General features: G+C 50.1%; 1 protein-coding gene across 3 annotated transcripts in view; it reads right to left on the reverse strand.

Annotated features, from left to right (window-relative positions):
• Positions 1-13,371, reverse strand: part of CCDC88C (coiled-coil domain containing 88C) — a 122,914-nt gene extending 109,543 nt beyond the window's left edge. The window contains exons 1-3 of one of the 3 annotated variants that reach the window (XM_032878642.1): positions 13,157-13,370; positions 12,294-12,394; positions 4,921-5,029 (exon numbers count right to left, since the gene is read on the reverse strand). In XM_032878642.1, coding sequence (XP_032734533.1) covers positions 4,921-5,029; positions 12,294-12,394; positions 13,157-13,216 — 270 coding nt within the window. In that variant the 5' untranslated portion in view covers positions 13,217-13,370. Of the gene's footprint in view, positions 1-4,920; positions 5,030-12,293; positions 12,395-13,156 lie in introns of all 3 variants that reach the window. The other 2 variants (XM_032878641.1, XM_032878643.1) reach the window with 2 other exon arrangements.
• Positions 13,372-13,393: the final 22 nt, after the last annotated feature.

Consider the following 13,393-nt stretch of genomic DNA (forward strand, 5'->3'; position numbering starts at 1 on the left):
AGCTCAGTCAGTGAAGCTTCTGCCTTCAGCTCAGGTCACGATCCCAGGGTCCTGAGATTGAGCCCCATGTTGGACTCCCTGCTCAGCAGGAACCCTGCTTCTCCCTCTCTTTCTACCTCTCCCCACTGTTCCTGTGCAGACTCGCTCTCAAATAAGTAACTTTTTAAAAAGACTTTATTTGACAGAGAGACACAGCGAGAGAGGAAACACAAGCAGGGGGAGAGAGAGAAGCAGGCTTCCCACTGAGCAGAGAGCCCAAAGCGGGGCTCGATCCCAGGACCCTGGGATCATGACCGAGCCAAAGGCAGACACTGAACGACTGAGCCACCCAAGCGCCTCTAAATAAGTAAAACCTTAAAGTACATCATTCTGGGTCGGTCCTGGCCTCCTGACCATGGTGAGAGACCAGAGCTCACAAGGATGGGACTCGGCCCATCCTCTTCTGGACAGACAAGAACTCAGGCCCAGAGAAGGAAAGCAGACGGTTCTGGCACATGACCCATAAGGGGAACAGCTCCAAAAAACTCTGCAGATTTCTCATTTCAAGGTAAGTTCTGCAGGTGGGTCCCTATATCCACCTGAGGGTCCCGATTTCCAGACAGAGATCTACGTAGACCTGACAACAAAGACCAACACACACCCGAATTTATCCAGGTTGCTGTTCAAACTGCTTCCCACTGGCATAAGGCCAAAGAAGCCTCTGTAATTCACGTGACAAGCAGGCCCCAACTGTTGGGAGGAGGAACAGGACAGCAGGTGCCAGGGGCAGGGCATGGCAGTGGGACACAGTGCACAGCCCCCAAGGAGTAAATACACACCAGCCCCTGCTGCACCCAGGACTTCTGCTTCTACTAGATGCACTTTCCCACTGGCTCGACTGTCTAATGAATGTGCATTTAATGTAAATCCTCAAGAATCTGAATATAAAATAATCATTCTATAAATCCAACACTTAGCATTAAAAAAAAAAAAGAACTCAGAGGAAAAAGAGTTTGGCTTTGAGTAAATAAAACCAGCATATGATGGCGGGGCACAGAGCTGGCCCGCCGGGGGGCTTGAGGCAGCACGCAGGTCTGGTCTAAGCTTGCCTTTCCTCCAGGCCTCTCAGCAGATGTTCCTCCACCTGTGCAGGCTCGTCCTGGAGTGGGAACCTCCACCTCAGGCTGTCAGCCTTTTCTTCTGCAAAAGGCAACGACTAAACCAAGCACTCTCTTCCTGCTTCCCTGTTCCCAGACACACGAGATGTTCGTCCATCGTACGTGACAGAGAGGAGTTACCTGGGGGGACCTGGCCGAAGGTTCATCTTCTGGACGTCACTAGAACCACTCTAACCCCTGGTTCCCATGAGAATGCACAGCAGAATAGCCTGGAGGGCTTGTGAAGACAGATTGCCGGAAAGCCACAGCTGGTCTGGGGGGCGGGAGGGCTGATGATCTACATTTCTAACAGGTTCCCGGGTGATGTTGATGCTGCAGGTCTGGGGACCACACTTTGAGAAGCCCACTGATTCCCCAGCTTGCTGGAAGGATGGTGAGAGCAACAGCTGGGGAACTTCTGAAAATGCCAGTTCTAGGCCCCAGCCCCAGAGAAGTCCAAGCAGCAGGTCAGGAGGCAGCCTGGGACCCTGGCTGACACACCAGTGGTCAGACTGAGGCCGGCCATGCTGGTTTCCACACACCATCTACTGTCTGCCCCAGACAAAGGTCAAGGGTCATCGCCTCCACAGGTTTTCAGAGGCAAAACTTGAGTTTCCTTGTACGATAAGCCCATGCTACTCAAGAGAGGTCCCCATCATTTCTAATGGTCGCTGCCTTGTGGTGCCTCAGAAAAGAAGGGGACAGCCAGTGGGCAGAACCGCTGCTTGGCAAACAAGACCCAAGGTGGGATTCTGTGACCTCAAGGAGTCTACCAACAAAAAACCATGGGCAAGCAGTAGTCTGACTCACTCGAGGGGCAATCTCTCGCTCTTCCAGACTACCCTGCACCAGTAAGGAGCGGCATCTGCCTTGCTCCATCCCGAGCCCTCCCAAGCTGGAGGGCCACTTTCACAGGGGGACTCGGGCCGTACTCCTCTTGGGAGACTTTCTTTCACCTCTTATAATAACAACCAAGTATGTGTACACTTGAACGTCAGATGGCAGGGAAAAAAGGCAGGATATGCAATTGTATATATGGGACAACCACGACTGTAGAAAACAAAAACTATTCATGCAAAAACTGGAAGGAAGTTCTTTTTCTTCTTGCTACTTGTTCTCCAAGCTGTTTATAAAGAACAGCAACTACTTGCAGGACCAGGACTTAACTTTATTTTACAATAAATTGGAAAGAAAAAATATACAGAGCTGCCCACACACCTAACCTGTGCCAGCCCCGAGAGGAAGCGGCCGGCTAGCCTCCCAGGGAGCAGGACTGACTGAGGAGGGAGGGAACAGCTCGCAGCAAATGCTTGCCTGGGGCTGGGGCTGCCAACGCACCCCGTCCCCGAAGAGTTAACAGCATAGGAGCACAACAAGGACGCAGGGTCCCCCTTTCCACCTGTGAGTCTTTCTGGGCCCTGAGAATGGACTGGACATCTTTTCCTCCTGCTGACCGTGTCTCGTCTCCTGGAACTCTACACAGAGCAGCTACCTGACTCCAAACTGACACAGTCTCGAGTGGGTGTCATGCTCTGTCCAGCCAGCCCAGATCTGGACGGTTGGGAGCCGCAGCTCAGCCCCAGCGCGGGACTCCTGGGGCCAGCAAGAGCCGAGGACAGCCCCCGGGTGGCTGATAGCTTGCAGCAAGGGGCTGATGCGGCATGCTGCTCACGGACAGCTTGTGGCCCCCGGGGAGAGGTTACCATCCCTCAGCCGCACCTGCGGCCCAAGACACACCTGTGGAGCTATCGCCACCGGCTCTGGCCAGCCTTGCAAAGCCTGTTGTTCTGAGTTTCTGTCTCTCTCGTGTTCACATCCTCCCGAGTTTGGATTCATGTGAAATTGGGTAAAGCAGACCTTTATCTGAGCAACTGTGCAAAACTCGGACCTTGACAGATCAAGGACAGGCCGGTCTTATGCCTCCATGTCTTCCTCTACTTCTACACCCATTCCCCTTCTCTCTTTCCCATGACCCTCCAAACATGGAAACTCAAGTCACCTGCCAAGACTCCACTCAAGTGCCCCCTCCTCCAGGAAACCTTCCCCACCCTCTCTGCAGCATGGGTTAAGGTTCTTAAGTTACCTGCACTCCACGGCCCCTGGCACTTAGCACACAGCATCAAAAGCCCCTGCTCACCAGGAATGGTGCCTACAGATTGGGATCAAGCCCTGAGGACATGCTGAACCACCAGCCCCGCCACCAGACAGCCCCCGCCATGCCCAGACCCAAGTTCACGGGCAGCCCCACTGTCTTTGCTCAGCTTTCCCTGCCCATGGCCATCCCCAGGAAAACACTCTCTGAGTATTTCCCACCTGTCTACAGCATGCCTGGGTCTGAGTGTGGCGCCCCTCAGAGGAAAACAAACCCATTCAGCCCCATAGATCCAGCTCGCCCAGGCCCTCCATCCCAGCAGAGCTGCCATCTATCTGGAACTAAAAGGATGGGGCTGGATCTAAGCCTCACAGAGGCTGCTCGGGAAGTGCACAGCGCTGGGCTACCAATGGTCCATGCAGGGAGCCCAGGTGGCTTGCAGAACTGGCCATACAGGGAAAGAGTCCCAGCACAGTAACCCTCTCTCATGTACGCCAACCACGGTGGGAGGGACGACAGAAACAATCATCTCAGAAAACCCAGGACACTGTCCACTCCCTCCCTCTCCCATCCATCTTCAAATTCGTACTGAGTGCTCAGAAGGGATGCTCCCGAGGCAACCGCAGCCTCCTGCAGGAGACAGCCCAGTACGTGGTGTGATGCCTCAGCAGACTTCAGAACCAGCAATGACTGCATGAGGACAGAGAGTGAACCACGGTGGCCTGAGGACTCCCTCATATTGACAGGGACCTCACCACCCTGCAGATGCCCCTAAACCCCAGCACAGAGACTGAGTAACAATCCAGGAACCTGATGCTAGGAAGAGGTCCCAGAGGCAGAGTCTGTTCAAGGAATCGGCGAAGCCCCAGCATGAATTCTGGAAAAGATATCTTCCTGAGCAGCCGTTCTCTTAGTGTTCCCTAAGGTCCTGGCAACCAACAGAGATGACCCAGTGGGAAAGGAGGGTGCCAAGCAGAGAAAACCAGAGCCCCCGACCCTGAAGTCAATCACAGTCACAAGGGCTTCACCTGGGGTTGCAAGAAAAATGCTCAGTGGGGAGTAAAGTTTCACCGCTACGAAGTTTAAAAACCAGGGCTCTGAGAGACACAGTTTAAATCCATTTCCCATCAACATCAACAATTCTCACCTGACCTTCTGAAGGTGAACAGCCCTTCCCCATCAGGCCCCCTTGCCCAACCCATCACCTATCTGCTGCTGAGACACAGGGAGCACCTGCCACTTGGCACCATGAACCCCAGTGCTCCCGTCTGCATGCTGGGGGCATGAACATAACCCTTCCGCGGTCTCTTCTTTCCCTCAACCCTGTCAGTTACGCCTGAACAAAGACTCACTCACTGTGGGTGACACCATGTCAGGGTCCCCGTTCAAGAGCATGCTTGGGGCTGCAGCTGTGAATCACGGCCCATCCCTGGGGTCCTGCCATACCAAGCACGATGCTCTGCACACAGCTCAAAGGATATCCACTGGACAAAGTGATCCAGCATCTGACACGCTTCCCACAACGCAAAAAAAAAAAAAAAAAGGATGCAAGTGAAAACACACCAAGCATGAGCAAGCAGATGCCTAACCATGAACACCATTTCCTCTCGGCTTCCTGCGGGGAAACCTTTCAGTGACGATACCACCAGATGCACAGCCAAACCCCAGGGGAACAGGGTTCCCAGTCCTTACCTGGTAGTACGTCTTAATGTTTCTCACCAAGATGGTCAAGTTCTGAATGCGAAGGTTCACGTCGTTGTTGACGTGCTTGTTGATGCGCTGATTTGTTGGCCTGGGGTCTCTGAAGAAGGAAGAGAATGGAGGAAACTGCTTATCCCAGCATTTGCCACACACCCCGTTTCCGGCCGAGAGCCAGCTCCAGGCTGCCCCCAGCCTCACTAACTACACGGTTATGATAACATGGCTCAAGTCAAATCCTTATTCCATTATTGCCAAGCCATGGACCTTGGGGAGGGGGGGGCCATCACCGCCCTGATCACCCATCCCCCATCACCAACCCATCACGGGCCGTGAGTCAACATTATTTCCGCTCCCACTGCTAGCAGCACCCAGAAACCACCACCAAAGGTCAATGCAGACCCCAAAAGTGATACTGTCTGAAAACCAATAACCTCTCCCAAGGTAGACTTCAAGATTAAGAAGAGCAAACCAAAATACAGGAAATGCCAAGAAGTGGGGGGGGGTACATTTCCTGAGTTAGTAAATCAAAATCATTCATGTTCCATCTCACCGGGGTCCTCCACCTCTGTCACCAGATTGGTCTAGGGCCGGTGGTGCCTGTGATTTACATCTCAGGGACACAAATCTACCTTGAAAAACCAACAGCAGGAGTCTGTGATGTGACCTGGTGTACCACATACCCTACGAGAAATGCTAAGCGCAGAGATGTAAATAATTCATGTGGGAAACCCCCACAGTGTCATTTATTTTCCGATCTCCGGCAAAAGTCAGGTCTGGTTGGGATGAAACTAGAAATCAATCAAGTGATTTGTATTTCCACTCATCCACGTCCAGGACGTTTCTCAAAATGCTTCTTATGTGACGAGAACAGACTGGGGAGACTGTAGACCGGATTTAGCTTCTACCTTCCCATTTACCACACAATGCATCTAACAAAGCCCTCCGTCCCATGTCACTGTCTCATTCAAATGAGGGCTGTTTTCAGGGTTTCATCTGTCATCCCGGCCCTGGGAGACAGTCACGAGGGCAGAATGTCAGCCCTCTTCCTCGGTAATCACCCCCACAAAGGGACAGGAGCCCAGACGGGACTTGGGCAGTTAGGGAGATCAACCTCCATGCCATGCGGCTCATTCCAAAGCCAGTAATTAAAACAAAATTGATAAACAGTTAAAAAAAAAAAAAATCCACGAGGTGAAATCATTTCAGTCCTCACTGTAAGTACAACCTTTTTTTTTTCCTTTAATAATATGAGCTGTTTAGAATTCGACCATTAAATATTTGACATATACACCAGGAGTCCCCACTGTGCATGGTGTGTTCACAAACCCCTTTACCTGTGACACCCAGTCATAGCCACGGATTTTATTCAGTCAGCCTGTATCCCCCTAAAATAATCAAATGGGCACCTTGGGGCAACCAGGGAATTTCTTTTCAACTGTCATGTGACAACGTTTCTTATTGTCCCCACACAGTAATGGAGTCTGGCCAAGCCATTTGCACGTTACATTTCTCTTGGAGCCATTCATTACTGAGAAAACAAAGGTTAACAGTTCAGTGGAAATTAATTTAGGAATAGAGGCCGCATTCAGAATTTAAACCACAAAGGCATTTTTAGCTACAGAAGTATACTTGACATTACAAACAATTTATCTTAAAGGCTCACTTCTCCTCTCTTTAGATACCTCAAGAGAGAAGAAGCAATTTCATTAAGTGACTAAAGTACTTCTTAAAACAGAACTCAGAGAGCACACAGAGCTTTCTCCACTTTGTCTCTGTAGTCCCAGCTTTAAGTCAGGCGGCCTCACACACGTGTTGGAAAACACGGTGCACAGTGCCTGCGTGTGCAAAGGCACATCGCACACCCAGGGTGGGGACCTGTGGGTCCCCCAGATAATAACAGAGGAGCCCCTGCCCAGCTCTGCTTTTGTTCTCCCAGGTCAGCTAACTGAAACTACACTCCAAAAGAGCCTCCACATTCACTGTAGAAATAAAGACTAATTATCACGATCATTAGTGCTCCATCCTTCAGTGAAGGCTCTCAGGGTCAAGAGGTTATGAAGAAATAACTGGAAGCAAAAGTCAACTACGGTTAAGAAAGGCTCTTCCTCACTCTCCCAGCACGGAGTAACCCCCACCTTTCTGTGCTGCAAAAAGGGGACAGGAGAGAAAGATGCCAGTCCACGGCCAAGGTTCTTGGGGCCCCAGGGCACTCATCAGCAAAATGACTACAGGATTCTTCCAGCCCTAGGTGGTCACTCAAGAAGGTCAGCTCTGCACAGGCAAACGTGGACCCATACATGGTCCTATATCCCAGGAAGAGGACATCCCAAAACCACTGCACAACTGTTTGTCCCCAAAAGCCATCATTACTAACAAGGATCTTTTTTTCATGATAACCCTAGAATGCAAAGGCCCAAGAGCCCCATATCAAGAGGTCAGAGGACAGGAGAGAGGCACTGGGTGCAAGCATCTGGTAGCTTGTCCAAATTCAGGAACATCTGGAGTCCCAAGTTTGGGGGCCTCAGCACTTCCTTATAAAAACTCCTAACTAGGGGGTACCTGGGTGGCTCAGTCAGGTGAGCATCTGCATCTTGACTTCGGCTCAGGTCATGGGCTTGGGCTCCTCATTCAGCGAGGAGTCTGCTTGAGAGTCTCTCTCCCCCTCTGCCCTCCCACTCCTGGGCACACGTGTGCTCTCTAATAAATCAATCTTTCAAAAACAAAAACTAGAAAAAAGCACATCAACTTGACCTAGAATTTTAAAGACAGAGGATTTACATTTATGGCAACCTTGCCCCCTCCCTTGGGAAAGCCAGCCTGCAAATTTTAGTTCTATTCCAAAGGCTTCTGAAATTTAAAAATGAATCAAGAAATGATCTAGGGGCACCTGGGTGGCTCAGTGGGTTAAGCCCCTGCCTTTGGCTCAGGTCATGATCCCAGGGTCCTGGGTTGGAGCCCCACATTGGGCTCTCTGCTCACCAGGGAGCCTGCTTCCTTCTCTCTGCCTACCTCTCTGCCTACCTGTAATCTCTCTCTCTGTCAAATAAATAAATAAGTCTATCTATCTTAAAGAAAAAAAATGATCTATTGACATAGAGATGTCCATGTCCACAATGTATCATGGGTTGAAAAACAGGGATGCTGAAAGACAACAGCATGAGCCCATGTCTGCATAAAATACCTTAAGAAGCATATATCTACATACTATAGACATCTGAAGACACCAGAATAAAAGCACTGCTACCTCTATATGGTAAAATCATGGACAATTTTATTTGGCTCATCTGTCGCTTCTATTCTCCTACAACCAATGTAAATTTTTGATATAATTTTTAAGGACTCAAAGCCCCCGCGAAGAGTCTCATACTCTGTAGCCAAAAAAGGAAATCACTTAAGTTCACAAAAATCTTTTTTTATTCTGACACTTTTCCGCCAACACAAACTCATTCAACAAGTACTTGCCCTCAGCTTTTATATATGCAGAATGGGACTAGAACTCCTCTTGCAACACATTAGGGGGAAAATTATTCTACAAATGCCTTTTAGAAACATAGGAAACTCAGGGTGCCTGGCTGGTTTGGTTGGTGGAGTGTGCAACTCTTGATCTTGGGTTTGTGAATTCGAGTCCCAAACTGGGGGTAGAGATCACTTTAAAGGGGGGGGGGCGCCTGGGTGGCTCAGTGGGTTAAAGCCTCTGCCTTTGGCTCGGGTCACAATTCCAGGGTCCTGGGATCGAGCCCCTCATCGGGCTCTCTGCTCAGCAGAGAGCTTGCTTCCTCCTCTCTCTCTGCCTGCCTCTCTGCCTACTTGTGATCTGTCAAATAAATAAATAAAATCTTTAAAAAAGTCTTTAAAATAAAAAAAGAAGTTCAGGAAACTGACTTGAGGATGTTTCCAACCCCTGAATAATATATTATCCTGATTTTTTACAGTAAGCACCGAGGGAAAATCTGAACAAAGCAAATAATGCTGGAGTTAATACAAGCCTTGCAAAAGGCACAAGCTGACCTCAGGCCCAATCCCAAGTTCCCAACTGCACTCAACAGCCATTGCCTTAAATCAGGTGTCCATTCTCAAAAGTACAGATGCATATTGGCTCAGGCACGTGGGGACACAAACACACACCCCCCAGGGCCCTTGGCCTTGCTCCGAACAATGCTGAATGTTTTTGGGCATTTTCTAGATGCATAATCTTATTTAATCCTCCCAAGTGTATAAAATACAATCCCCTTATTACAGATCAGGAAGTTGAGGCTTTAAAAATTTTAAGTAATTTGCCCAAGGAAGCAGAAGAAGTGGTAGAGAGGGGAGTGTAAAATTGTCCATCCAGCGCTTTCAGAGCCCAAGGGCTTAAATATCTTTCTACAAGACGGTGAGAAATGTGTCCAAAGTGAATGAGCAATCTGGTTTTCCCTTGGGTACCAGCAGATTACCCAGAAAGACTGACTGCATTTACAGAGGAACGATTCAGCACGTCTCCCATGAATCATGGTCCATGCCATTCAATGCCTTTCACTGGGAATTCGCCTCCACCTGGGCCTCCCCTGAAAGCTGAGCCCACAGGGCTTTCCTGCTTCCAGGCACTGATGTCACTGGGAGGCCAGGGCCAAGAGATTACTACTGCAGCCTTCTTCAGTTGCCAGAGACAATGCCCAGGTGCGGCCACGTGACCCCCGCCGGCCTCCATATGGCTCTGAAGTGTTCGGTAACACGCCTCTTATCTGAGCTCCATACCCACTTAGCATACTGCTCTCTTAATCTTCCTGGTCCTACCAACTTGGGGAGAATTTATCAAAATAGGCAAATAACACCCGTTGGAGCTACTAGCAGAGGAGATAAGGCAGAATATAGCCTTATCACTGACCTGCCCGTTAGCCTGACATTTCTGCATTTGGCAGAAGTGAACACAGAGGCTTTTGTACAGCATTAGATGGAGGGCTTGGACGCGGGTCCCGGAGTCCAGTTTTGCTTTAGTTCTCCTTACGAGAGGGCCCAGGCTAAGAATGATGCAGTAATCTAGGAGATTAAGAATGTGGGAGAAAGGAAGACTAGAAAAATTCTTACAGAGCACCTCCAATCCTTTCTGGATTAAGATGGAGTATTTGTAATTGACACTAGTACCTATTAAGTGATAAGAACTGTGCTAATTGCTAACATGTCATCCCATTTAATCCTCACAACCATCTCTTAAGAGAGGCACTTTAGTTCCCATTGTACAGATGAGGAAAACAAAATCCTCAAGTGGTATGCCCAGCATCACTTGGCCAGTAGGAGACAGACCTAGAGTTCCCTAAGCTGTCAACACCAGGGCTGAAATACACTTTCTTTTTTTTTTTTGCATACTTTTTTTTTAATTGAGATCATCTTTACACAGAGTGAAATACATAGATCTTAAGTTACAGCTTGATGAGTTCTGAAAAATAAGATGTACTCCCACGAACACAGAGAACATTATCACCATTCCCACACCCCGCAGAAGTTCACCTGTGTCTCCTTCACAGACAATCCCCACCCACCCCCAGGAGCAACCAGTGTTCTGATTTCTATCCTATCATCTGGAACAAGTTTATTCTGATCATACAATCAGTAAACTGTGTGCTGCTGGTGCCCCTCACTCCTTGATTTCCTCAGCTGGAAAGCCACCCACACAGCTTCCCGCTGTCCCTTCCTCTGCTCCTGACCCTGGCCAGAAGGCACCAGAAGCCCGGCTTGAGGCCGTAAGAGCTGCGAACTTCTCAGTCCCCACTCCTAGAATGATTATCTCGGCATATCACAAAGGAGAGAACAGGTAAAAACTGCCAAGGGAAGTGGAGATGCCTTTAAACTGAATTTAGCCATGGGCTAAGTGTGAACCGGGCTAAGTGTGAACCGGGCCAAGTGTGAACCGGCACTTCTCGAAGGAATGGTCCAAGAGGCTTTCCCGATTTACAAGCAAGCAGTAAACGCTTCAGGAATTCCAAAGGTCAGGGAAGAAAGAGAAACAGTCCCAGGGCTTTTGTTCTCCCCTCTGCCTGGGTGTAAAAACTCAATGAAAAGGCCGGGAATACTGCTGTTTTTAATTAAACACTCTTGGGTTTAGGTAAGGACACAGCGGTCACTGCACCAGTGGAATCCAGTCATTTTTGGGGTCCACCAAAATGGGGGCAGTTGCCAGAAATTAAACATGCCACTAGACAACCCCAGGAAAACTCTTTTTCGTCAATGTTCTCAGACAAGGGCTGCCAAACCTGGTAACACATATGTCGTTTTAGGATCTAATCAAACACAAGATTAGTAAGATGAGTTGTGCCTTTAAAAAAAAAAAAACAAACCCCAAACTAAGGTGTCTCTCCCACAACATGACACCAAGTGATTTATTAAAAGAAGCAGTGTTCCCAGAAAATTTTCAAAGCAGACCTTATTTTAGGTAGATCTATTTAAACCACTTTCTGAATATGCCAAAGATAATTGTTCCCCCTCAGGGGCCACAAAGCTGATTCTCATTAGCTAATGGGTTCATGCTAGAGTAGGACAACTTGCTTAGTTGCAGGTGAGTAAGTGAGCCTAAGTGGCTGATCTGCAGAGAACATGAGGACGTTTTATTTTGCTTCCAGGGCCCGTGAATCATACCAACAGTCACTTCCAATATGTTCCCTGCACTTGGAGTTAAAAACAGAACACAGCCTCAGGAGCCAACACCTACTTGTGGCAGGCTGTCAATCAGACAGGCTCTGCTGAATTCTGCTGCAGGAAAGGATGTGGTCAAACACACAAGCTAGTAAGTTTAACTTCCACCAAGACCCTGTTTAATCTCTAGGGCTTTAAGACAAACAATACGCCAGCATTCAGACTCCCAGGACTCTCTTAACACAGTAACTTTAAATCCAAGTCATGAGAAAGGCCTTAACCGATTGCACTTGCTATAGGGCACCTGAAAAGGTACAATCACGTGAAGAGAGCTCAGAAACACAGGCATCCCACCCTACGGTGAAACGTTATAGTCACACGGATGCTCTGCGTCCGCCCTAGACACTTCCTGTAACCAGACTCTGTTACAGTTCCTTGCCCCCAAAAAGGGTGTTGTTGTTTTTTTTTTTTAAACGTCCTTGCTCAAACCTCAGTCAACTGAGTCTGAAGTCCGTTGTGCTATTTACACTATGTGGATGACAGTCATTCAATTCCAAATTGCCTTTACCAAACAAGCTGCCAAACCACCGACCCAGAATTCTTCATATCCACACGAATGGAAAGAAGTCACCTTAAAACCGAGACACACCAGGGGCCCCACTGAAAAAGAACCCTCCTGTTCGAACTTCATGCTCCATTGCTACAACCTTAAACTTTCTGAAGCACCGTTCTTTCTTTCTTCCCTGGAGATAACTTACATTTGCAACATGATTTGGTTCAAAAAGATGCCGTCGGCTAGATCCATGTACATTGTCAGATTGTCCTGGTTGCCGCTTCCGAAGGAGCCAAAAGTTTTCACCTGCCGGGTAGGGGGCGCGGAAAGAAAAGCAGGAAAAGTCACCCCGGAGCGCCCTGGCCAACGCTCTCCAGGGCCAAGGGGGGCAGGGCCCCTTTGGGAAGAGTGGGTCACCCACGCACGCCCGCCCGCCCACCCTTCCGCAGGCGAGAAGCCCACCCTTCTCCAGGGCCTCTACCCCCACCCCGCGCCAGGAAACAGACAAAACTTCCTCCCTGCTGTTCTCCAGTGTCCCAGGGCGAAAGACAACAAAAACAACAAAACCAAAAGGGACTTTTTAATAAATTTCTCACGTCTCAAATCTACTTGAAATGACTGCTCCGAACCCAGCCTGTACGCATTCTCACTGGGAGACCCAATCCCCGCCGCCACCCACCTGCTGGTCTCAGAGGTTCAGAAACTACACGAGGATATTTTCGGGGAATGGGTCCTTTTCTCGAGTGGTCAAGCCATGACGGGGCCCAGGTGACTCCTCGGATTGTGTCCGCTACGGGGACGTAGCCCAAGGCCCGGTCGGGAACAGGTGTACCGGCTCAACCCCTGGCCGGGCCGAGAGCGCGGCGAGGTCCCGCACCCAGTGCGCGGGCTCCCGAGTTGGAAATGCCTCCGGACCCCAGGGCTCAGACCCCGACCTCCGCCGGGAGCACTTGCTGAGTCCCCCGCGTCCCGGAGGCTACCCGGGACCTCGGGAAGGGAGATCCACGGCAGGCAGCGGGGGAAGAAGCCGGCGCACCAACAATGGGGCAGGGAGCTGGGCGCACTCACCCAGGTCACCAGCGGGCTCTGCAAGAAGAGCTCCATGAGCTCCGAGACCGTCACGTCCATGCTGAGGCTGCGCCCGCCGGCTCCACGCCCGGGTCCCCCGCGCCGCGGTACAAAGCCGCTCTGGCAGCGAGCGGCGGGCGCGGGGCTGCGGCGGCTCGCACCCGGGAGACAAAGGCGGGGCGCGAGCCCACGTTCCGCGGCTTCGGCGGCCCCGCGCCCCGCCCGGGGCTGGGGGAA

This window comes from Lontra canadensis, unplaced genomic scaffold, assembly GCF_010015895.1.
Source record: "Lontra canadensis isolate GAN:19392208 unplaced genomic scaffold, GSC_riverotter_1.0 scaffold64, whole genome shotgun sequence".
Lineage (NCBI taxonomy): Eukaryota > Metazoa > Chordata > Mammalia > Carnivora > Mustelidae > Lontra > Lontra canadensis.